The following is a 24,755-nucleotide window of genomic DNA, read 5'->3' on the forward strand; positions in this document are numbered from 1 at the left end:
GCCTCACTGCTCCTGCCATTTGCAAAAGTATCTGGCAGGTCAACGGGTTCAAGACTTGAAGGGGAAAAAAAATAAATTCTGGAAAAATTAAAACTTTTTAACTTCCTCTTATCCACACAAGCAGAGAGCTGACCCCAACTGCATTCTCCCTGCCCCATTCAACTGGAAATGGGAGAAGCTGAGGCAAAGGAGGGGTCCCACAGGGCTCAGGAGTTGAGGGTCTAGAGGGAGGGCGGGCACAGCTCCCGGCTCTCACATTTGATGTTGAAGGAGGCATTGGCACTGTGGGCCTCCTCTCCGGTGGCATCATCCCGAGCCACGCACTGGAAGGCTCCCGAGTCCTGCAGCCGGTCCACAGCTGCGAAGCTCAGGCTGCTGCCCTGGGCGAAGCGCCGCTCAGTGTCCTGGACAGGGGCCCCATCCAGCAGCCAGTACACGTGCACTGGGCCCGGGGCCTCGACCTCACAGCGGAGCAGCGCCCGGCGGCCCTGCAGCGCATCCTGGGAGGATGGCTCCTTGATGAAGACAATGGTTGCCTGGGCACCTGCAGATGGAGAACACGGGAGAGGCAGGGTCAGGGGGAGCTGCAGCCACTGTTCTAACACAGGTCACCCACTGTCCTGTGCACAGGAGACGTCCAGTAAGTGCAAGTGAGAAGGATCATGAGACCACAATTGCCAAGTGTCCACTGAGGAACGTTTACACTGTGCTGGGCGCTCCGCAGGATACAAAGATGCAGTACCCTCCAGGACGCTAGTCTGGAGGCGGACCCAGGATAAGGCAAAGCTCGTGCCAAATGAATGATGTGGGCAGTCGGTGCCTCTAGAACACCGAAGAGGGAGGGAGCCCCAAGGGCTAGGGGAAGGAGGGGATTAATGCCACGTGGGACACTCCCTAGAGGAAGAGGGCCTTGGAGCTACGGGACCAGATCATAGGAAATGCCAGACCAAGGAGCGGGGAACATTAGCAAGCAACCCTCCCACCATCTTCAGAATGCAGGACACTGAGCAAAGTTAAATCATGATCCAAAGAGCTTCTTGGAAGGATTACTGGCACTCACATACCCGCTGAGGGTCCAGCATCAGAGGTGGCCACAGGTCAGGGAGGCGGCTTTGAATCCCATCCACAGACCGCTCTGCAGCCCAGCATTCCCCAGGGGCGTCTTTGGGAGAACCCATCCCATCACAGGAGAAGCCAATATTCTCTTGAACTGGCATTATTCCCAAAGACATGCCAGGGCCACCCCCCACGTCCTTCTCTCCATCCTTAAGGATCCGTCTGTGGCCAAGGCTGGCTCTTCTGTGCTAGGTGAGAGGTGAGCTAAGTGGTCCCAGGTTTTCACCAGAATCCACTCCTCCTCCTGCATGACTACAGTTCAGCTCTGGCAGGGGTCAGGGGGGCACCCTCGGAGGAAGGGACCCTGCAATCAAATGTGGAACTATAGCCAAACAAAGGGGAAAGTGAAGAGCCTGTGCAGAGTGGCAGATGGGCTGGGGAGGCGGAGGGCAGGGCCAGGCAGGTGGCATAGTTACCAAGCAGGAATAATACACCGGGCTTTGTTCCTGGTCCATGTGGGCGCCCTGCAGAGGCCCGGAGCTGCAGAGCCCGGGACACCAGCCACCTGGGGAGTTTGGGTGGGGGGGCGGTGATGGCACAGAGTAGGATGTGCTACCCCTCCAGGAAGAAGGAACAGGCCACCTGGGGCTGCTACGTGAAGAAGCAGGCTCTGCCTCTGGCCAAACTGGGCCCAGCAAGGGCAGGAAGGAAGAGGCTAATGGGGTCCTGCCCATCCCATCCCAAACCACCGGAGACTGATCTTGGCCCAAAGAGCACCCTTCCCAGTCCCTGGGCGGAGCAGGGGGAGGGGGGGTTTGGTTCTTTAGGGCACAAGAACCTGTCTCCTCATAAAGTCAGTTTCAAGACAAGTTCAGGATCCCCCAGGGCTGGGTCCAGAGGAGGGGCTGACCCGATGTTGGTCCGCTTCCCAGCATTCCAGAGGGGCCGGCCCACAAGACACACAGAGCTGAAAGGGGCTGGGAGCTCCCGCATTACTTCTCATTGGGTTCCTGCTGGCTCTTTGGATGGGACAATTCTCCACCACGCTGGGCTACCCCACCCACTATGCAAGTTAGCAAATCTGCACCCAGTCACCCTAACAATCCAAACAACCCCGCTCAGTTCCAATCTCTGCCCAGGAGTGCGGTCCTGCCCCCGCTGAGCAACGTGGTACAACCCCTGTGTAGTACAGATGGGTGGGTCAACTGAGGTCCAGAGAGATGAAGGGATTTGCCCAAGATCAAACAGCTAATTGGTGGCAGAGCCAGGACCATAACCCAAGGAGGCCAACTCCATACCCCACCCTCTTCCCAGCCCCGCCCAGGAACTCAAGACCAATCCTGGAAGTATCTGATCTCAGAATGGGTCTCACTCCCCACAGCCAGGTGGAAAGATAGACACGCCTCCTGCAGACAACGCCAGGCTCACAAAAGCACTCAGCGAACACTAGCTGAACTGAGGTGACCTCAGAGGAAGTGTGGGGCAAGAGCTGGCGGACACAGGGGCGTCCGGAACACTTCCCGACCCCCACTCCTGACACAGACGGGCAGCCTCGCACCGAGGCCTCAGCAGGCCTCTGCAAATGTGACTCACCCAAATCTTGGGACCCTCGACCCAGAACTAAAGATGCTCATCAAAGACCCGAGAGAGATCATCCGCCTCAAAGTGTAGCTGACTCCCCACTTCCCAGCTCAGCTTCTCCAGACACAGTGGGGGCCAGGAGTCTTGTCCATACACAGCAGCGTTAGTTAAGCGTTTGCAGTCAGGTCCGACTCAATCCTGACCCTCACACTCGGTGTGCCTGACCTTGGGTAAGGAACACAGACCGTGCGCCAGCTTCCTCTGCCTCTCCCATGAGGCTGTCGTGACTTGAAAACGCAGTAACACATGTGAAGTGCCTTGGATGAGTTCGCTCAGCGGGCGGCTACCGTGATCCTTACCACTATCACCCATCCTGCCCAAGGACTCGAGTTTTAGGGATATTAGAAAGCTCCCCCCAGGCAAGGCCCAGCACCATCTCAGACCCCAGATGGGAAAGGGATAATCAGGTGGGGGGTAGGATGGAGGGAAAGGGGCTGTGGGGTTGCAGGAACCACAGACCACTTGCCACAGAAACCTAAGCTGGGAGAAGAGATGGCATGACTCAGAGGGACCCCAGCTCAGCCTCCAGCATCCCGTCCTGTCCCGGGGCTGGAGCTGCAGGAGCTGTGGTGAGACGCTGCATTCCCAGACTGCCACTCAGAGCCCCCGCCGCACCCCCAAGACAGGGCCTGGGAAACATCAAAGCCGGCCCCGCGGGGCCCTCTGTCCTGACGTCAGCTCACAGCAGGTCCTGGTTAGTGCTTGGCTGGGGCAGACTTTAGATGTAACAAAAGGCAGGGAGGGCAGCCACCAGGCCTCCTCTAAGACCCCGGCCCCTGCTCTGAGCGCACACCCCTGGCCACCAGGCTTCTCACGCAGGAGCCTGGCCCAGTGCTGTGGCACCCACGTTTACTGCGCCCAGTCTGGCCATCTGCATGGTCTGCAGGACAGGCTGGTCTGTTGTTTTGTTTGAGGGGAAACGGGCAGGCCGAGGAGCCCCTGGCAGATATGCCAGACTCCAGACAGGGAGGGGCTGGGAAGTGAGGGACTCTTCAGAAGCTTCAGCTGAATGACAGAGAAGGAGGAAGCCTCTGGGGATCGAGGCGGTACCTGCCTCGAGGTGGCACGGTCCCCAGCACATCCCTGTCCCTGCACCTCCTGACTTGAGGATGCCCCCAGGGCTGTGGTCCGGGGAAGGCCCGCTCTGGAAGCACACCGGTCCTGGGCTTCCCAAAGCCTCCCCCCTTTCAGAGTCCGGTCCTCCGTGCATGACACCTTCTACACCCTCACGGAACACCTGGCCCACGTGCTCCTCAAGGAAGCCGCTCAGCATAGCAGCAGCCAGTGGCCCTGCCGCTCCCTAGCAATGCCACCTCTGCTGGCCTCTCCCTTGACATGAAATGAGGACCCCAAGCCTACCACTCAGGGGCTGTGTGAGGCTAAGTGGGTTCATAAACGCAAAGCCCGAAGCACAGAGAGGGCATGGTGGGCTCAGGAAGCACTGGCACCGTGACCGGCAGGCAGAGTCATCTGCCCACATCAGGCACGACCCCAACAGAGCTGGCGCTGCAAATACCCAATAAGGACATTTTCCAAGCCATTTCCTTGGCTCCTCGACAGCCATCTACATGCAGACACTCACTCTGCCTGCGCCCTGGCCCCAGCCCCCTGAGAAAGGGCTGTGTGGGCAGCAGCCCAACTCCCGCCCCCCACTCACCAGCAAGCGGCTGGTCTGGTGCCCACCTTCCTTGATGCTCTCTGGGCTCCAGGCCCAGTCGACCCACGTGTATATACGTGTGCATCTGCGCACACACATGTGTAAACATGATTTGGTGGAGAGCAGAGAGCAGCAGGAAGTTTTTCTGCTCTGATAATTTCAGCTACTTCGGTCCAAGCAACCATCTGGGCCACTCAACTACCTGTCTCCCAGAGACCAGTCCTCTTGGTCTTGGAAAGACAACCCCTGAATCTGTACAGGTCCCAGAACCTGCCAAACCTGACCAGTTGATTCCATCTACCTTCTCTCCCTCCTACTAAAGAAATTCCATCCTTCGGACAGCTGCCTTGGGACCAGGCAGAGGTACCAAGATGACCCTGGGTGGCCCGGGCATGGGCATTCTGCACGGATGTGTGTAATCACGAGTGACTGTGACCTTTCTCACGCACGAGGCCAACGAGCCACAGGCAGGAAGCTGACTCCTCCATACCCGAGACTCAGTCCTTGGTTCCAGGGCCCACGTCCCTGTGGGGACATCCTGCCTCCCGGATGACCTCGAGAGCACAGGCCAAGACAGCTCCTATTGGGCATATGGTCCTCTGAGGGAGAGGTTTGCCAACTTCCTGTGTCCCATGTGGGGTGACAGCATCAGGACACAGGCCAGGAGAGACAGCCCTCAACCCAAGAGGCACAAATGCTCTGTTCCAGGAAAGAGAGCAGCCCCAGGCCTCCTCACCCACACGAGGATGGCCCTGCTCACAGGTCCCCTCCATGTGGAAACTCTAAGGACACCAAATGAGAGGCCCCAGGGGTACCAGGGTCCCTGCCCCACTTCTCCTCCCCAAGGGGCCAATGCACCACAGGACTTTGGCCTTCAGGGTCTAACTGGTGCACTTTCAGCTGCCCTGGGACACCCCAAGGGTCCACGGCTCATAGGCGTGCGTCACTTCTCTGAGGGACAAATCTCAGTCTCTGTAAGAACAAGTCGTTTGCATGAACAGCAAGCCCAGTCACCTCCCCAGTTCACCTGGGCCGGCAGGAACACAAAATGCTGCAGTGGGGCTTGTGAATCTGGGGATCTGGAATGTCCCCCTCCCCACCACCAGTCCACCACCAATATACCACATGTGCTTTTAGCACCAACAACCCTGTATGATGATAAGCCCCAGAAAATCAGGGTTCAGAGGGTTGCTGAAAATCCACCACAGCTGACTCAGAGACCCAGAGGCAGAGCACAAAGCTCTAGCTGCCCCCACCTCGGCCCCATCTCACGAGTATCTACAGAAGGCCCCAGGTTCGCTGACAGCAGCCCCGCAGCCCCCCACAAGCCATCACAGCCCTCGCTTGGAGCCACGCGGGAGGGAGCAGAGCCAGGGACCCAGCTGAGTTTTCCTGTCCTGGGATTTAACTGTAAATATCTGGAGAGGCTCCCACGTCCGGATTAGAGAAACAGAACAAAATCACCAGGGATTAGCACAGAAACAACCTAGCGGGCCAGCTCTTCTACCTTAGATGAAAACCACAACTCAGCCTTGCCCCGCCCACTCCTGGGAGGCCCTGGAGGGGGAAGATCAACCTCTGATGGCAGAAGCGGGTCCTCGTGTCCAGTATCACGTGGCATCCAAGCCCAGAGGGGCAGATACACCGGCTGGGAGATGTGCTTTAAGAAGCTCCTCAGCCAGCAGCCACACCACCTGATCCTCGAACCAGCCTGTCTTCTGCTGGGGCTCAGAGGGCCACACCTAGGACACATCTCTCGCCCTTAGTAACCCTCAGATGGCTGCGATGTCTCCAAGGAAGCGGCAATAAATTAAAAGCTCAGCCAGAGTGACGTGGTGTGATCGGGCAGAAGGAACATGGGGTAGAGAGACCTGGGTTCTAGTCTCAATACAATCCCTCACAAGTAGGGTGACCCTGACCAACCACCACCCCCTGACACCAGGTAGTTTTATTATATGTAAAATTAGAGAACTGAAAGGATGTGACTGGACAGTCACCAAGACCTAGTCCTGGATTCGCTGGCACTGAGCCTGAGAGGCAGTTACAGAAACAAAGGGCTCACTCCCCAGAGTCCCCTTCCTGCCCCCCAGCCTCCAGCTGCACAGCTGGCCCCTAAAGCCCACACACCACATGTAGGGCCAGCCCCGGGAGGGATTAAAAGTGATGCTATAAATGGCAGGTGTGCAGTTAGAGGCAGCTGGGAGTCGCAAACTGGGACCCAGCATCACTGCTGATGAGCTACTCCCATTCCTGCGGCTCAGCTTGCATCCTGCCTCCCCAGGAGATCCCGCCTCTGCCTCGGCCACACACTCGCACTGCCAGCTCACTGCCCGTGACACCCCTGATATGCCCGCCTGTGCTGTGACCAAGAGCCATATCTTCCAAGCTAGACTGCAAGCTCAAGGTGAGCTTGAATGGGCACCTTCTATGCCCATTCTCAGCTCCAAGGAGAGAGAGACAGCAGCCAGCTGTCTCCTGAAGACGCCAGTGAGCGGCCTGCAGAAATACTCTACACTGCGGGAAGGCAGTGGGGCTGCTAGACCACGAGACTGAGAAATGATCCAGGAGCTCAGGCCCAGGAAGACTTTTGGGATGCTCAGATGGTGTGCTCAAAGAGTCCGCCCTCATCATCCAAAGATGGAAAGGGACTCGCTGCAGGTTCCACAGCCATTCATCAGGCGGGCCCAGACCCAGGCCCCAACCAGGTCTTCCTCCCAGGTGCAGTGGGGAGGGGCCCAGGGACACCACAGCAAGAACAGTGCCAGGGTGAGCCCGGGGGTGAGCTTCCCACGGTCTTTCTTGGGCAAGCAGAGGGCAAACTAAATGACAGTCTGGGGACTGGTTGGACCTGACTTCATTTATTAATTTTCAAGACAGGCTCAGAAAACTCTGGGAGACTCTGTTTTCTGAGCTCTTTTTACTCATCTCTGAGGCACACACCCTAAACTCCCTATGCAGGGAGAACATGATTCCCTGCCCTTTAGGTGGAGTGGCCTCAACTGCACTCAATGAGGGAAAATCCTCCCTGGCTCCTAAAGACAGTAAAACATCTCTTTGGCCTGTTCTGTCCAATATGGCAGCCACTAGCCACATGGAGCTATTCAAATGTAACTTAATTAAAATGAAACAAAACTGAAAACTCATTGCCTCTGTTCCACTAGCCATATTTTTAGTGCTCGGGAGCCACACGTGGCTAGCGGCCACCGTACTGAACAGCGCCGATGCAGAACAGTTCTGTCCCCACAAAAAGTTCCATCAGTCAGCGCTGCCTTAGCTACTCTGACCGTCTGTTTCTTGCCGGCCCTTATTACATGGACGCATTATTTCTCATCCAAAGAACCCTCCACACAGACCAGCCTCATTTCACAGAGGAGGAAACTGGGGTCAAGGCTATCCCAGTAATGGCAGGGTCGGGAACTGCCCCTGGATCTGTCTGGCTCCCACATCTGTGTTTCCACGCTGCCACGCTAGCTGCTCTTCATTTCTTTCACTTTACTCCCTTTTATCCAAGTCCCCCCAACAACCATTCTGTCCTGTTTAAGGTAGGTCCTCTCTTTGTATGTGCTCTGGTCAAATGTGATGTTGTTTCGTGCGCAGCTATTTTTAACCCATATAAATGATCTTGCATGCTCTCTCATTCTGCCTCTCACTTTATTCCATTTAGCACTATGTTTTGAAGTGCCTTCCCTGGGGCCGTCACCTACATCCTGCTGTTTTTCCCAGTAGAAGAACATACTGTTGGGTCTGGGGAAGCAAGAAGCAAATGAAATTTTTGAAAACAAGTTAAGTGGCTGAACATAGCTGCCCACAGTTTGAAAATCAGTCTTTGAGCCTACACCCTCCTCTCTGTCTGCCCCGGCACCCTGCCCGGGCCTCCAGCACTGCACCTAGCCTCACGCTGTGCCCCGGCACGCATATGGGTATCAGCAGAGCCTGGGGAAACACGCATGCAGGCGCACCCCCCCAGCTTCTCCCGTGCCCCTTCCTCCTCCCACCAAACCCCAAAAGTGACTAAAGAGGTTGGTCCTCAGCTGGTTCCAAAGGGATAAGAGAAAGAGGCAGTCTCATACTTTTATATTTAGAAGTGCTCTGCAAACCACTTCCTGGAGCAGACAAGAGTGGGGAATGTGAGGACATCGCTTTGCTATGTGTGATGTGGAAAGCACGAGCCACCCAGGGCCTGGAGCAATGGGCTGCCTGTACCACACACCCGATGACATGCGGCGATGCCGAACACATGTGCAGGAGATGAACGTGGCCCTCGGCAGCCTGGCCATCCCCTCGGGGCCAGGGCACAAGGCAGGGCCCAGGAGTCGGAGCCGCACACGGTCCTCCAAGTGCCCCTCTCCCAGCCTTCCTTTCTTTCCTTCTCCACCTGTCTGACCAACAGCTGCTTCTGGAAACCAACCCTTCTCTCCAGGGAAAGGGTTGCTCCAGGCTTTAAGCCTCAATCTGAAACACAAAGAGAAGAATCCCGACTGAAGGAGGCGGTTTGGAAGAGCCAGTGTCTTCCAGAGGCAAGGGTGCCCTCCTCGCCTCTAGGCTGCTGCGGGGGGAGGGGGGCAGGATTTTGCACAGTGTCCACTGCCTTCTTCTGAAGGTAGACCTGCTGCTGCCATCAAAGGCCCTCCCCTCAGCCACCTCTGCTACCACGTGTGGCTGGAAAAAATGTCGGAGGGGGAAGCTATCTGGAGGTGGGGATCGACTACTGTGGCCATGGTCACTGCTCCGACATCACTCAGATGTAACTGATGCTTGCCCAGTTGGGGGAGGGCGTGGTCAGGGGACAGAGAGGGGGAGGGGAAGGCAGGCCAGCTGCTTAATTAGAGTCAAAGCATCAGGCTCCTTATAAACTTCACTTCACGGCTTAAAATATAAACTCTCCAGCAAGATGAAACCAATTTCATTCTTTTATTTCTTAACTGCATCACTGATGATTTGCTCCTTTATTGTTTAAAAGAACAAAACCAAAAGAGAGTCGTTTTTGAAAAATCAGCTGTTCTGAAAAAGCATTCTGGCTAAAGATGGCAAAATATGTATTTCAATCTCCAAATCAGTAACAACAGATGAAAAAAATACAATCTGATGAATAACAGACAGAAACAATTCCTTGTAAGTTATTTTTAAAAGCACCAAAAACTTGCAACACATTACCAGATGCTTAAAGCCTAGGGATAACTGACTTTTGGGGGCCGGGGGGCGGGGTGGTGTTATAAAACATAAAGCACACACAAATAGCTGAAGAAAAAAAAAAGCCCCTAGGAGTGGCTGATGCAATAACTGAATAGCCAAAAAAAATGACAAAGACCTAAAGTTTACTTTATGCCTACTCTGTCGATCTTGAAGTCAGGGTCTGGAAGGTACCAAGATCTGGCTTCACTTAAGTCTGGAACTGGCTGCCCCTCCATCCCAGGAGGTGCCTCTTACAGGCCTCTAAAGTCACGCAGAGAGAGAGAGAGAGAGAGAGAGAGAGAGAGAAGCAGACACTGATGGAGAAAGACAGAGGGAGACAGGAAGATGAGAAAAAGGGGGCTGGAGGGAGATTGATGGTGTGGGCGGGGGAAGGGAGGGAGGAGCAGAGGAAGGGAGGGAGTGGGGAGGGACGGGGACAGAGAGACACAGAGACCCAGATCAACAGAGAGACACGGACAAACTGAGAGACAGAGAGTAACATACAGTCCTAGAGAGACCCAGAGAAAGGGACAAGAAAAACAAAGACCCAGAGCACACATATGTGCACACACACATGTAAGCACACAAAAGGCTCCCCATGCCTGTAGAGCAGCCCCCAGCCCCACATTGACCCCAGCTTCCCCCCCCAACCCCCGGCCAAGTAAACCCCCCACAGGGCTTTCCCTGCATCTCTAGTAGGGAGGGTCCTCCCCGCTCCCTCCTGCCATCCAACCCAGTGGCCACAGGGACTCCAAACTCAAGAGAGTCCCTGGGTACAGGCCACGGGGCTGCCCAGTGTAACACCAGACACGGAAGGTTACAGCAAACCTGTAGCTGGGAGACCGGGGGAGTGAGAGGAGTCAGGAGGGGCTCTAGATTCAGACCACTCATAGTGGAGAGCCTCAAATTAGAGGCTCCTGGTAAATAATTAACCAGGAAAAATACAGTACCTTCCCTGCGCTCATCCATTATTCACCAAGATAAATGTACCATATTGTTACACTTCCTGACATCTAAAAATGGTCTGAGCCATTAGGCCAGGAGCAAGAAGACAGCAGGGCACTTTCTACCCAACTTTTTCAGAACCCCTGACCCAGCAGTCCTGGTGCTCTTGGAACACACTCTGTTGCTCCTCACACAAGGGCAAAGACGTCAACTTCCAGAAACGGCCGCAGCCTGGGCTCAGACCATGAGATCCCGAGAGCAGGCCCGCCTCCACAGCCCTCAGGAGCCCAGCAAAGTCCTAAGTAAGACGCCCCCTGTTCACCAGACCCCGGAGGGGTCAGCCCTCTCAAAGGGAAAAAAGCAACCACTGTCTGTACCTGTCTAAGAGCAATTCTGTCCCTAGGAGGTTCAAAGAGCTTGACTTTGATGCCAAATGAGTGTCACCTACAGAAAGGCCTGCATCTGACTTGCACAGACGGCTCTGAGCAAATCACTCTGTCCTTCAGGCCTCAGTTTCCCCATCTGTAAAGCCAGCTGCTCCTTATCCTGCAGGGACGAAATGCCCCCGGGGAAGTCTGAAGAGCTGCACCACTTTAAGGCCCTGGCTCACAGTGTACAGGCAGGACCGAGATGCGACAAGAGCTCAGAGTCTGGAGTCAGACTGTCTGCACTTCAGTTCTCCTCTCCCACTTACCAAGCGTATGACCTTGGGCAAGCTGTTTATCCTCTCGGTGTCTCCGTTTCTGTAGCTATAAAATGGTGCTAATAACAGTATCTACCTCCTAGGCTTGCGAAAAGTAAATTCACATGTTAACCAATGTAGCGTGTTTGGAACAGTGCCTGGCACGTATTAAGTATCATATGAGTTTGGGCTCTTAGCCATTCTTGCTCGTCATTATTATGTTCAAGATTTTTTTTTTCATCTTTTTAGGGCCTCTGTCCCATGACAACCACCTCTTACCCAGTGTAGGCCTTGGTCGGCATCCCTCTCACGCAGACCATCTGTAGCTGCTGACTGCCCTGTTTGACTCGCCACCCACTCAGTCTCTGCCATGTGGGTGTATAGGTTCTGAACAGACCCTGGGGTCCAAAACTTTGTCCCACAGCTGCCCCATGGAGCCTTGGAGCTGGCGGGTCACTTAAGCGGGTCTCCACAGGGAAACAGCTGACTGCTGGGACCTCTGCGCTCCCTGGCCCACTGCCCCGGGAACCTCCAGGCAGTGCCCAGATTAGCAGTTGCTCGTCGATTCAGTCACTCCCCCACCTTCAATATGAAGAAGAGTCAGAGCGAGTCTGTCTGGGTGAAAATATGGATCCAGACCATGTTGGAAGGAAGCAGGCCTCTGGCCTCAAGGGACCCAACGGTAGTTAGGTGAGGACAGCACAGTGAATGTTTGGGTGCCAACTAATGCCTGGAGATAACTCTTAGGGCTCAGCTTTCTGATCCCAGAAGTCCCCAATGAGAGAGGACTGGAAAATGCTTTATAAAGGAAGATATCTGACTACATAAAACAGAAGTTGTAATCAACTCTCAATGGTAAATAAGAAAATGGTTTCTAGCAATCGACAGAAAAGGGGCTGCTGGCCTTGATACACAGTTACAAATCAATCATAATAACTACTAAAATTCTAATAGTAACATGGTCAAAACAGCATGTCTTCTCAAAACAAATATAAATGATTAATAAAGATAAGAAAACATTCCAATGCACCAGTAACCTAATGAATGCAAATTGGAACATAAATGCAAATAAGAAATGCAAATCATTCTGCCCTATCAAATGAATGCCAAGTTTTTAAAATAACACTCAACACTGGTTGAGTATATGGAGAAAATGGTCCTCATGCCTTGAAGATGGGAGTGTAAATGATAATAATGTCCTTCTGGAAAGTGGTTTGGTAATATTGTACCAGTATCCTAAAAAATTCATGCCCTTCTTCCTTGGAGAAGTACCTGATTCCAGGTCTGGGCAGGAAATGTGCCAAATGAACCTGGAACATCTTATCATACGAGGAAATGAGCAAAGACAAGCAGGGCTGCATCAAAAGGTTCAGGGCCAGCTTGAAGAGGCTCCCACGAGGCCAAGAAGGGACATTATAAGCTTCATAAGGGTAAGAACCACAGGGCCTTAACACACTGGTAAGTTTAAAATCTGTGAGTTCATAGTGATGTTTAAAAAAAAAGAGCCCAGGGCTTCCCTGGTGGCGCAGTGGTTGAGAGTCCGCCTGCCGATGCAGGGGACACGGGTTCGTGCCCCAGTCCGGGAAAATCCCACATGCCACGGAGCGGCTGGGCCCATGAGCCATGGCCGCTGAGCCCGCGCGTCCAGAGCCTGTGCTCCGCAATGGGAGAGGCCACAATGGTGAGAGGCCCGCGTACCGCCAAAAAAACAGAGCCCAGAGGGGAGGGATAAATTGGGAGATTGGTATTGACATATACACACTACTATATATAAAATAGATAACTAATGAGAACCTACTGTATAGCACAGAGAAGTCTACTCAGTACTGTGTAATAGCCTACATGGGAAAAGAATCTAAAAAAAGAGTGGATATATGTATATGTATAACTGATTCACTTTGCTGTACTCCCAAAACTAACACAACATTGTAAATCAACTATACTCCAATAAAAAATTTTTAAAAAGACACCGGTAATGCCAAATCATAAGATTTAAAAAATTTAAAAAATGTTTTTAAAATTAAAAACAAAAGAGCCCCAAATCCTCCATTGGTCACCTTTGAAGGATGCTAGAAAACCAACTCATTATTTTATTTTATTTTATTTTTTGGTAAGAGACGTAAGCGTTTATTTCCTTGTTTCACAAATAAAGCCGGCTGAGTCGGCTGCTTTTTGGCGATTAGTCAAAGAGACCAAATCCCATATACTCGTCCGACTCCTCCGACTCTTCCTTTGCTTCAACCTTGGCTGGGGCTGCGGCAGCAGCAGCAGGAGCAACAGTGGTGGCAGCAGCCACAGACGCAGACGGATCACCCAAGAAGGCCTTGACCTTTTCAGCAAGTGGGAAGGCATAATCAGTGTCCACAGACAAAGCCAGGACCCACCTGTACCCACTGATGATAGAAGGGGGTACAGATGCAACAGCTGGGTAACCAGTCTGCAGACATACGCTGGCAACATTGCGGACACCCTCCAGGAAGCGAGAATGCACAGTTTCCTCTGTGATGTCGAGCCCTTCAAGGTTACAGATGCTGCCACTGTCAAACACCTGCTGGATGACCGGCCCAAAGGAGAAGGGGGAGATGTTCAGCAACGGGGCTTCACTGGCTCCCAATTTGTCTCCAATCTTAGTCAGCTGTACATCACTCAGGATTTCGATGGTGCCCATGGAGATTTTAGTGTATTGCCTAAAGCCTGGAAGAAGGAGGTCTTCTCAGGGCCCAGACCAGTGTTCTGGACCAGCACAGTGGCTTTGCAGGGCGGCAGGCGGCATGTCATTGGCCAGCATCATGTTCCTGATCTCAGTGAGGTCCTCCTTGGTGAACACAAAGCCCACGTTCCCCTGGATGTGAGGCAACGGTTTCTCCAAAGCTGGGTTGTTTCCCAGATGCCCTCGGATCACCTTGTCCATCATCGTGTTCTCGCCCATCAGCACCACAGCCTTCCCGCGGAGGGACACGTGGATCTGCTGCATCTGCCTGGAGCCCACATTGTCTGCTCCCACAGTGAAGCATTTCGGATAATCATTCAGAAGTTGGATGATCTTAAGGAAGTAGTTGGACTTCCAGGTTGCCCTGTCTTCCCTGGGCATCACGGCGGTGCGTCAGGGATTGCCACGCAGGGTTTAAAGACGATGTCACTCACTGGAGGACACCTGGCGAGAGGCTCATTATTTTAAAAACTGGCCAAGAAGCATTTACTCTCCCTTTCGTGAACAGCTATACCTCAGGGTAACCAAACAGTTAATAAGGGGCGGTTTATCTTTATAGAAGTCTCCAGCTGATAAACAGAATATCACCATTTTATAGCCCCTAATGAAATACTGGATCTAGCAATGATTATTGACGGCTGCTAATTCCAGAGAGACAACCAGATGTTATGTGCCTACTGAGAAAGTATACCTGGAAAAAAAAAAAATCTAATCTAACCCTGACGAAGCCTCCAGATCTATGTTTCATTATTAAAAAGAAGCTCTCTATGGGACTTCCCTGGTGGCGCAGTGGTTAAGAATCTGCCTGCTAATGCAGGGGACAAGGGTTCAAGCCCTGCTCCGGGAAGATCTCACATGTCACGGAGCAACTAAGCCCGTGCACCACAACTACCGAGCCTGCGCTCTAGAGTCCGTGAGCCACAACTACTGAGCCCGTGTGCCACAACTACTGAAGCCCACGCGGCTAGAGCCCACGCTCTGCAACAAGGGACGCCACCGCAATGAGAAGCCCACGCACCACGACGAAGAGTAGCCCCCGCTCGCCCCAACTGGAGAAAGCCCACACACAGCAACGATGACCCAAAGTAGCCAAAAATATATAAATAAATTTATTTTAAAAAAAGAAGCTCTCGAGAAAGAATTTGGAAAACACGGGCTGCAATAGTTAACTGTGAATGCACATTCTTCTGTTGCTCCCGCAAACGGTTAAGACCTAATATTGCTGTTGTTAATGTTTCGTGCACTTCCACCATCTTCTCCACCAGCTTCTCAGCTCCCTGAGGTCAGGGGCTGGACGCCCACTCTTCCATCCCATCCACTGTGGACACCTTGCCCATTGGAGGAGGTTGGGAAATACCAGCTGATCTGTGGTGGGTTCACTGGCCCCTGCATGATGTGAATCCAAACAGAGTTGAGCCCAATATGGGATCCTGGTCGGCAATTACATTAATTATCATTATTAATTCAACAAACATTTATTTAATGCCTACCATGTGCCAAGTACTCTTTAAGACACTGGGGATGGAGAGAGAAAAATACAATTACTGCCTTTAAGTATCTCTGTTTAGTGGGGGAGTCAGACAAGCAAACATATAATTACGATAGCGAAGGCTTACTGACCGCTTATTACGTGCCAGCCACTATTGCGAGAGCTTTAACCCCATTGTTAATGCTTACAACCACCCAGTGAGGTAGGTACTACGACCCCCGTTATGCAGATGAGGAAACTGAGGCACAGAAAGGTAAAGCCACTTGCTCAAGGTAACACAGCTAGTAAGTGACAAATGCAGGATTCAAATCTCCGGTCATCTGGCTCCAAAGGAAAACCTATCATGATCACTAGGCTTTACCACATTATCACACAGCATGATGGGTGGGTGCACGATGGGTGGGTGCACAAGGCAGGCTTTTAACTCAGAGTGAGGGTATAAGGGGGCAGAGAAGCATCCTGGAAGAAGGCTCTTCAAAACAAGATTTTAAGAAGGAACGGGGCTTGGGGACTTCCCTGGCGGTCCAGTGGTTAAGATTCTGCAATTACAATGCAGGGGGCACGGGTTCAATCCCTGGTCAAGGAACTAATACCCCACATGCCACACAGAGTGGCCAAAAAATAAAAAAAATAAAAAAAAAAAAAGAAGGAACGGGGCTTGGCAAATAGAAAAAGAAGCACAAAAACAAAACACGAACTCAGGGTAATTCCGGATGCTCAGAGTTTAAGGGATGATGAGGGGGAACACAGCAAAAGGCCACTAGGACACTGGTTTGTGAGGGGTGGAGAAGGCAAAGGAGGTGAAATATAAGTTTACCCTGCTTAGGCTGTCCCCGGACAAAAAAAAAGTCACCAATACAGTGAGTCCCTGTTTCCAAGGAGGTGGCTGTTAGGTTAGAAAATGGACTGAAGAAGCTCTTTGTCACGGTACATTCACAGAAGGCATGATTATGGGATAACGTCATACCTGGTCTATTAGTTTCCTAGGGCTGCTGTAACAAATCACCACAGCTGGGTGGCTTAAAACAACAGAAGCTTATTCTCTCACAGTTCTGGAGGCCAGAGGTGCCAAATCAAGGTGTCGGCAGGGCTGGTTCCTTCTGGAGGCTCTAGGAAGAGTCTGTTCCATGCCTCTCTCCCAGCTTCTGGTGGTTGCAGGCAATCCCTGGCGCTCCTTGGCTTGTGGCTGCATCACTCCAAACTCTGCCTCCATCATCACGTGACCTTCTTCCCTCTGTGCGCATCTGTGTCTCTTCTCTTCTTGTAAGGACATCACCAGTCACATAGGATTAGAGCCCACCTTAATGACATCTCTTTACTTGATTACATCTACAAAGGCCGTATTTCCAAATAAAGTCATGGTCACAGGTCCCAGGGCTTAGGACTTGAACATATCCTTTTAGGAGACACCATTCAACCTATTAACACCTGCTATTCTGCAAACTGCTTTTTTTGCCCTACAGCTAACCACAGGTATTTTTCCGTGTCTTTTCACATGGTTCTGGCCCATTCATTTCAACCACCGTATATTATTTCACTGTATCGGTGACCGAAAATCTATTTGTCTAACACCCTAATCATGGACATTCAGATGGTTTTCAATTTTTTGCCATTACAAACAATGCCCCAACTGAATCTCTCTGTACAGGCACCTATGCACATTGGTAATGGGAATGTTTCTTGTAGTATGACTTCCTAGAAACAGGACTCCCCCTGGACCAAAGAGAACACAATTTCAGGGCTTTGATAAATGACAAATTGCTCTTTAAAAAGGCTGTACCAATTTATGCTTCCTTACCAACACTGATACTTATTAATCTTTGCCAATTTGAGAGACGTAAAATAATACTTTGTTTTATTCTGCTACTCATTTAAGACATTTAGTCTGTTCTTAACAACATAAAGCCATCTTTTGTATGTTCACTGGTTAGCTGGTTCAACTTCCTTGTCTACTTTTTTCCTTGTTTATTTTTACTGTTATCTTTTTCTTATTAATTTGTAATCAATAAGATCACTAATATAAGGCCTTTTCTGCATTTCATGTTACACTTTTCCCCCCTGAGAATGGTCATTAAGTTACTGAATGCCTACTAAGTGCCAGGCATTGTTCTAAGTGTTGGGAATACAGCAGTGAACAGGGCAGTGAGGCTTCCTGTTCTCAAATGTTACTTAACTACTCAGAAGAAAATGTGTTTGCACATAATTTGGGCTTGGAAATAGATAGGAAGTGAATTTTCACCCTTGGGTGCAAAGCTGTCTTGGAATTCATTTAAATACTGTCCTGTTTTGCTTCGAGAGCCTTTTAGGGGGAAATCTACTCTGTTCTCCAGGTGTCCTGGAAGCACCCACAAAGGAGCAGTGTGGTTAGTGAAGGTGGAAGCAGGAACAGCTGACAGCTGTGCCCTTTCCTTGAAAGGAAGAGCCACGCCCCAGGCACCCACACCTCCTAGAAGTCCAGGGCCTTCAATGATTAAGCCCTGGTGAGCTCAGAGAGCAAAGGAAGTTTTAAGGAGGAATAACTCTTCCCCATTTCAGTGGAGGGGGTACCACTGGAGTCTCACTCCACCTCCTCCCAGAAGTTCCAGGGAGGCGTGATGTCTCCCCGAGTATGTTTGGCTCTGATCCTTCCTCTCCTGCCCACTTGGGGAGGGGGAATATACCCCCTGCAGACACACACACACACACACACCCTAATTCAGGGATGAATCAGACAAGCTTATCCTGTTGAGATTACAGCCTTGTTCCTCAACCTAGCCTTTATCTGTAATAAAGGTGATACACTAATTTCCATCTGTCTAATTCCTGTCTGTCTTTCTTTCCTCCCTACATCCACTGGTTTAAAATTCAGAGGAAAGAAGTGTGTTATTTACTGACTCCTTCAACATACAGTTTCCATTCTATTGCTTTACACCTGCGTATTTTATGGGTTTTCTTATTGTTGTTGATTTTGTGAATGGGATAAACATTTCCATTGTATTTTCGAAAAGGTTACTTGCTGATAACTAGTGAAACTTCTGGGTTTTGTGTAGTTTTGTATTTGGCCAAGTGACTCAACTCTCTTACTGATTCTAATGGTTTTCAGTTGATACTTGGGTTTCACATGTAAAAATAATGGCACCACCTGCGAAGAGCATTAACTTTGACTTTCGTTTTCTTACAGTATTATCTCAGCTACAATTTCCAGAATAATGTTAAATAGTAGAGACTTTATTATTTTAATGTAGTGACTTCTTTAAAGAGAATAGCATTAAAATTTCATTTTTTAACATTTATTTATTCTTTTTTGGCTGCGTTGGGTCTTTGCTGCTGCACGTGGGCTTTCCCTAGTTGCGGCGAGCGGGGGCTACTCTTCGTTTCGGTGCGTGGGCTTCTCATTGCCGTGACTTCTCTTGTTTCGGAGTACAGGCTCTAGGCGCACGGGCTTCAGTAGTTGTGGCACGCGGGCTCAGTAGTCGTGGCTTGCGGGCTCTTGAGCGCAGGCTCAACAGCTGTGGCACACGGGCTTAGTCACTCCGCCGCATGTGGGATCTTCCCGGACCAGGGCTCGAACCCGTGTCCCCTGCATTGGCAGGCGGATTCTTAACCACTGTGCCATCAGGGAAGTCCCTATAATTTCATTTTAAAATACGTTAGCTGTTGCTTAAGATTAAAAAAAAACAGGAATGGATGTTAATTTGTATCTAATGTCATTTTCACATCTACTGAGATAACTGTGTGACTCCTTTGACTTCTTATTTTGATGAATTACATTAAAATAAACCATCCATGCCATTTTTGGAGTAAATCCTAATTATTTATGGTACATTATCTTTAACATAGTATTTGCCAATATTTTCTTTAGACTTTCATACCAATATTTCTAAGTAGTGTATTTTCCTCTTCCACACTGTCAGTCAGCATTTGGGATCAAGGTCATATCAACTTTGTGACATGCACGGGGTGGCCATCCATCTGTTCCTTGGCTCTGTGACTGCCTATAAAGCACTACAAGGCTCGATTTTCTACATTTTTCAAAATTTCCCCTCAAGGCCCTCTGATACAACAGTTTGGTGGGGGGTGTTTGGTTTATTTTCTCACTATCTTTCAATTGCTTTTAATAGTTACTGGTCTAGTTAGTCATGCCAATGGCTCATTACATTTCAATAATTTATACTCTCCTAGCATCGATTTCTCAGCACAGCATTGAACATGGTAACCCTCTGTAACTTAAAAAATCTTTTCCATGGCAATTACCACAACTGTCATTATTAGTACACATTTTCATAAGCCCTCCCCACTAAATGGTAAGTTCCATCTCATTCCCTGCTCTAAGTCCCCAGAATCTACCAGGTACCTAGTATGTTGAAATTGGCCTCAGGAAATTGTTGTGAGGCCAGGAATGAGGTTAAAGCTTCTTTTTCCTTTCTTGCTTTGCTTATTGGCCATTTCTCTCCTTTTCTTGACTGCATTGGCCAAAGTTTTGTTTCTTTTGTTTTTTCTGAAGCAATGGAACTTACCAATTCTATATTTTTTCATTTCAAATTTATTAATTTCAAAGCTGTACTCAGAAGAAAATTAATAACCTTAAAATTCTTTCCTAAATAATAAGTGAAATAAATTAAGCTGTTGGTCTAAAGTTAAAAAAAGCATAAAATGAACTCTGTCTGTATTTCAGGTTTGTCTCATGTAAAGAACATGAAACTTTTCTAACTCAACCTTAATTTTGTCTTACCTCTGTGGGAGACATATTCCACTGAAGTTTATCATACTAACTGCTATATTTACCTCTGCTTTTATCTGGTTTATGTTTTAATACTACAATTCTTCCTTTGTTTTATGTATTGTGTTTTATTTGCCTCTTAGGATCTGCTTTTTAATTCTACTTGTATATCCTTTGTTTATTCCTTTTTAAAATCTTGAATCTATTTCTCTAATTATCACATTTTTTTCATCGTTTTCATCTCACTGTACATTTTCCTCTGGAATCTGAGAGCTCCTCAACTGCATGACATTGATTAGATTAACTGAAGTGCTGATTCAGCTCCTTAAAGTGAATACTGGAAACTGAATTCTGCTATTGCATTTTTTGTCTCCTCATACTCCTTCATTATCTCAGCCAGTCCTCTTATTACTTCTTCATCCTTCTCGGTCAGCTTCCTTTTTATCTCAGTCTGTTGCGACTCACTGGATGTTTTTATCTTAGGTTTCATGAAGTGCATGACTTCTTGACATTTTTGAGAGGGAAAAAAAGATGCTGCCTTCAAAAACTCACTTCTTTTTTCCAGCAGTATTCCAAGGGAGAAATGGCAAAGCCACAGACAATAGGATAAAAGGGGAGGGAATAGATACGAGAGTAATTAAAGGGATGGTAATAACTGGAGAAGTGCAAAACACAAATCTACAGCCAGCAATGCTCAAGGGCTCCCAAGTCTATGTCAATAAGGAGTGACAACACATGTCAATATGTGTGTCCCTGAAGCCTGCCTCCCACAAACAAAGGCCACGCCGCAACACCCCTGCACAAACGTTCCTTCATTAGACCCTCACCATAGCTCTGTGAGGTGGATATTATCATTGTCATCCTGCAGATTAAGAAATGGAATTCAGGGACTTCCCTGGTGGCACAGTGGCTAAGACTCCACGCTCCCAATGCAGCGGCCCCGGGTTCGATCCCTGGTCAGGGAACTAGATCCCACATGCATGCCACAACTAAGGAGCCTGCCTGCTGCAACTAAGACCCGGTGCAACCAAATAAATAAATAAATATTTTTTAAAAAAAGAAAAGAAGAGAAATGGAATTCAGAAGTTACAGTGCTTCCAGGACTCAAATTCTGGTCTTGGGAATCCAAGAACAACTTGAACAACCACTGAGCATCTGGGAAAACAAAGGTCAGGAACTGGACCCACCCTACCAAGCTCATCATCAAGTTGGGAGCAACAAAAAGAACACAGCTGCTAGAATGGAAAAGAAAATGGAGCAGGTAATTCAGAGCTCCATGGTGTAGAAGAGAGAACATACATGGTCCCAGAGATCAGGGGAAAAGATCTTGGTGGGCAAAGGGCTACCATCCTCCCAAGTTACCTGGAACAACCCTGGCTTATGCTGGTTGTCTTCGCATAATTATTAACAATGCCCCAGGTTGGATGATAAATTCTCCAGTCACCCCAGCAATGTCTCACATCTGAACCATGCTTACTAGTTTTCACACTTTAACCCGTGCGATTTTCACAGGCCCACTGTACAGCAGGGATTCAGAAATTTGATGAAAGCTATAAACACCCTCCCCAGAAAAATAACATAAATACAGAATGCTGTACCCAGTTGTGATATATTCCTATTCGTTGACAGAGCAGCTCCACTTCTGGGAATTTACCCTTCAGGTACACAAGCACAAGGGTACAGATAGATACAAGGATATTTGTGGTGGCACTGTTTACAAGAGCAAACCCTCAGAGACAGCCTAAAGTCCATCAGTAGGGAACAGGGGGTGGGTGGGGTCAATGTAGACAGCACTTGCTTTAGGCTAAGCTTCCCCTTAAAATGCGTAGGAGCCTTCCTGCTCCCGCTTGTGCCCCCAACTCAGCAAGGTCCCAGGGGAGGAAGCGACACGAGCAAACTCGCAGGAGGAGGCTAAATAATGAATTGTAAGTGTATGTTTTCTTTGGCCAGGGCAGTCTGGCCAAGCTCTGGGGGCTTCTGGGCAGACATTTTTCATATTTTAGCAGCTGGCCCATGCCCAAGGCAGTCAGAAGTTAAGTAAGCTCTGAATGAGCTACGCCCATCCACTCCCCGGCCCCAAGAATTCTTAATGAGGCTCTAAGGCAGCAGCCTCCAATATCACTCACCCTTCACTACCTTTTTTTTTTTTTTTTGCGGTACGCGGGCCTCTCACTGTTGTGGCCTCTCCCGTTGCGGAGCACAGGCTCCGGACGCGCAGGCTCAGCGGCCATGGCTCACGGGCCCAGCCGCTCCGCGGCATGTGGGATCTTCCCGGACCGGGGCACGAACCCATCGGCAGGCAGACTCTCAACCACTGCGCCACCAGGGAAGCCCACCCTTCGCTACATTTAATGAATGCAAATGATTCAGCAACAAAACACTTAGCCTGCAGTGAAATCCATCTCTGTGCGCCTGGTTTCTCCAGCTTATAGCCCAGCTCAGGTGGGGCCCTACCGGGAGGGCAGCCCAGCACAGCCCGGGGTGCACAGGCTAGCCCAGGCAGACCCCTGCACACCAGGACAGTGGGAGCAGGATGCAGGAAGCGCACAGCGGGGGGGGGAAGACACCCCCCCCAACCGCCCCGCCTCCACCTACCACCCCAACTACCAGATGCAGACCCTCACAACTCCACCTCTTTACGACTCTGGCTCCAGGGCAGAGGAAAGTGTGAGCAGAAAAACAAAAGGTATTTCTTTGATCTAATGAAAGAGGCTGGTCCCAGGCACCTCAAAGGCCAGTCCAGTCACCACACTTCCTGCATTCAAGGGCACTTCACCCCACATGCCCACCCCCTCCTCCTCTTCACCTGATGTCAGGTACCAGAGGAACCTGAAAAGCTCCCTTGGACTGGCGCCCTCCTCCACCAACCTCATGGAAGCAACAAAAACAGAGACAGTGTCAATAACCCAATTTACACCGCGTTTTCAGAGTTCTCTTTTGGCAGCAAAAACTGAGAGCAATTTGTCAGGAGTCTGAGAGCAACGTTTAACTAATGTACTTCCAACCTGGGGCTCAGGGGGATTTGTTGCCCCATCAGCCTGATCAACACCTCTCCCCAAGGCTGAGGCAGCGGCCTGGCCCAGAACAGACGGCTGTTAACGCAGCTGCCACAGCCGTCACCCTCAAGGCCAACAGCCGGCAGGAGCCCCAGAGAGGTCCAGGCAAGTCCTCTCAAGGCTTCTCAAACTGGACAACTAGTTACATTTAGGACAATGGAGGGCCCCGCGGGTAGTGCTCTGGGTGCTTGAGATACAAAAAGGGCTTCAAAGAATTTGTTGACCTGGTTTGAAAAGAACCCCTGCCCTCAGGACAGACGATGGGAAGATCAGCTTCCCCAGAAGTTTCAGAGTTTTATCAAAATACATTTTTATATCATCAAAAACGCCCTGAAAAGAGCACTGGAATTTTCTTAACCTCAATGCCCTTCTTCCTGATTGTTCAAGGCACATCACCTGCAACACTTTATTCTCCTTCAAAACATTCCCAAAGGAAGTAAAGAAGAGCACTGACTCCATGGAGGGGCTGAGTCTCTAGACCCTGGGACTTCTGAGTTCTTGCCCTCCAGGCGAGCCCTTAATCAGCCCCTTTCCTAGCTGGGCACACCTACCAAGGGTTAAAGTTCTGGGCAACCACACAGAAAGAATGCATTCTGAAACTCCTGTAAGGTGAGGTGCCTAAAACACGTATCTACACAGCAATCTACTAAAAAAGAAAAAAAGCTTTGCTCTCGATATCCACTAACACATACAAAAGGGACATATTTTTGTCTTTTCATGTGCCATCCAAATCCCAACCTGACAGCCAATCCATCCCACTATCAGATGAACCAAAACTCAAGCAAAGGAAGAACTCCCCAGCCTTTGGGCCACTTGGGTCCTGAGGGGGAACGGCACCACCCAGCCAATGCTCGGGTAGCACCAAGCAGAATGATTAGCACCAGCTGTCTCCACAAAGCTTAGTTAGATCAACCCCACGCAACTGTACGGCTGTGAGCGGAAGCCCATGCTACCACCCGCTGTGGGTCTCCCGCATGCCCCCCTCAGGTCTTCATCCTCTGAGCACCTGGCATTTACTGTGTCCCCTCCTCTTTGGTGCTTCTCTGTGTCCTTGCCTTGTTCATTACCCTCTTCTGGTTCTGTCTCAGTTTGCCTACCAGACAATCCATTCCTGGAGTGAGTCTCCAGTCTCCCCCATGGAATAGCTCAGCCTTTTTATGTCTTTTTTTTTTTTTGGCCGCATGGCTTGTGGGATCTTAGTTCCCTGACCAGGGATCAAACCCTGGCGCCAGCAGTAAAAGCGGCAAGTCCTAACCACTGGACCGCCAGGGAATTCCCCGCTCAGCCTTTTTAATTTTTTTTTAATATTTTATTTATTTGGCTGTGCTGGGTCTTAGCTTCAGCATGCGGGATCTTTTTTTTTTTAGTTGCAGCATGCATGCGGGATCTATTCCTCGACCAGGGATGGAACCCGGGCCCCCTGCACTGGGAGCATGGAGTCTTACCCACTGGACCACCAGGGAAGTCCCTCAACTTAGCCTTTTTAAATGGAGACTCTAGGGGAATTCCCCGCCCAGGCCCAGGTTCAATCCCTGGTTGGGGAAATGGGATCTTGTATGCCAGGTGGTGTGGCTAAATAAATAACTAGAGACTCTACCATAAGAGAGGTATTTTCTTTCCACAAGAGACTGTTTGCCCTCTTAGGGAC

The 24,755-nt window shown here is 50.1% G+C and overlaps 1 protein-coding gene and 1 pseudogene across 3 annotated transcripts in view; both read right to left on the bottom strand.

The window, feature by feature from the left end:
* PTK7 (protein tyrosine kinase 7 (inactive)) overlaps window positions 1–24,755 on the bottom strand; it is a 59,347-nt gene that overhangs the window by 22,723 nt on the left and 11,869 nt on the right. For both annotated transcript variants that reach the window (XM_029243143.1, XM_029243144.1), the window contains exon 2: window positions 257–544. In XM_029243143.1, the coding sequence (XP_029098976.1) occupies window positions 257–544 (288 nt within the window). The remainder of the gene's footprint in view (window positions 1–256; window positions 545–24,755) is intronic.
* LOC114907457 lies at window positions 13,265–14,244 on the bottom strand (annotated as a pseudogene). Its single transcript, XR_003796742.1, has one exon. The product of XR_003796742.1 is annotated as a 60S acidic ribosomal protein P0 pseudogene (transcript).

Source organism: Monodon monoceros, unplaced genomic scaffold, assembly GCF_005190385.1.
Source record: "Monodon monoceros isolate NGI ecotype Baffin Bay Population unplaced genomic scaffold, NGI_Narwhal_1 Super_Scaffold_3, whole genome shotgun sequence".
Lineage (NCBI taxonomy): Eukaryota > Metazoa > Chordata > Mammalia > Artiodactyla > Monodontidae > Monodon > Monodon monoceros.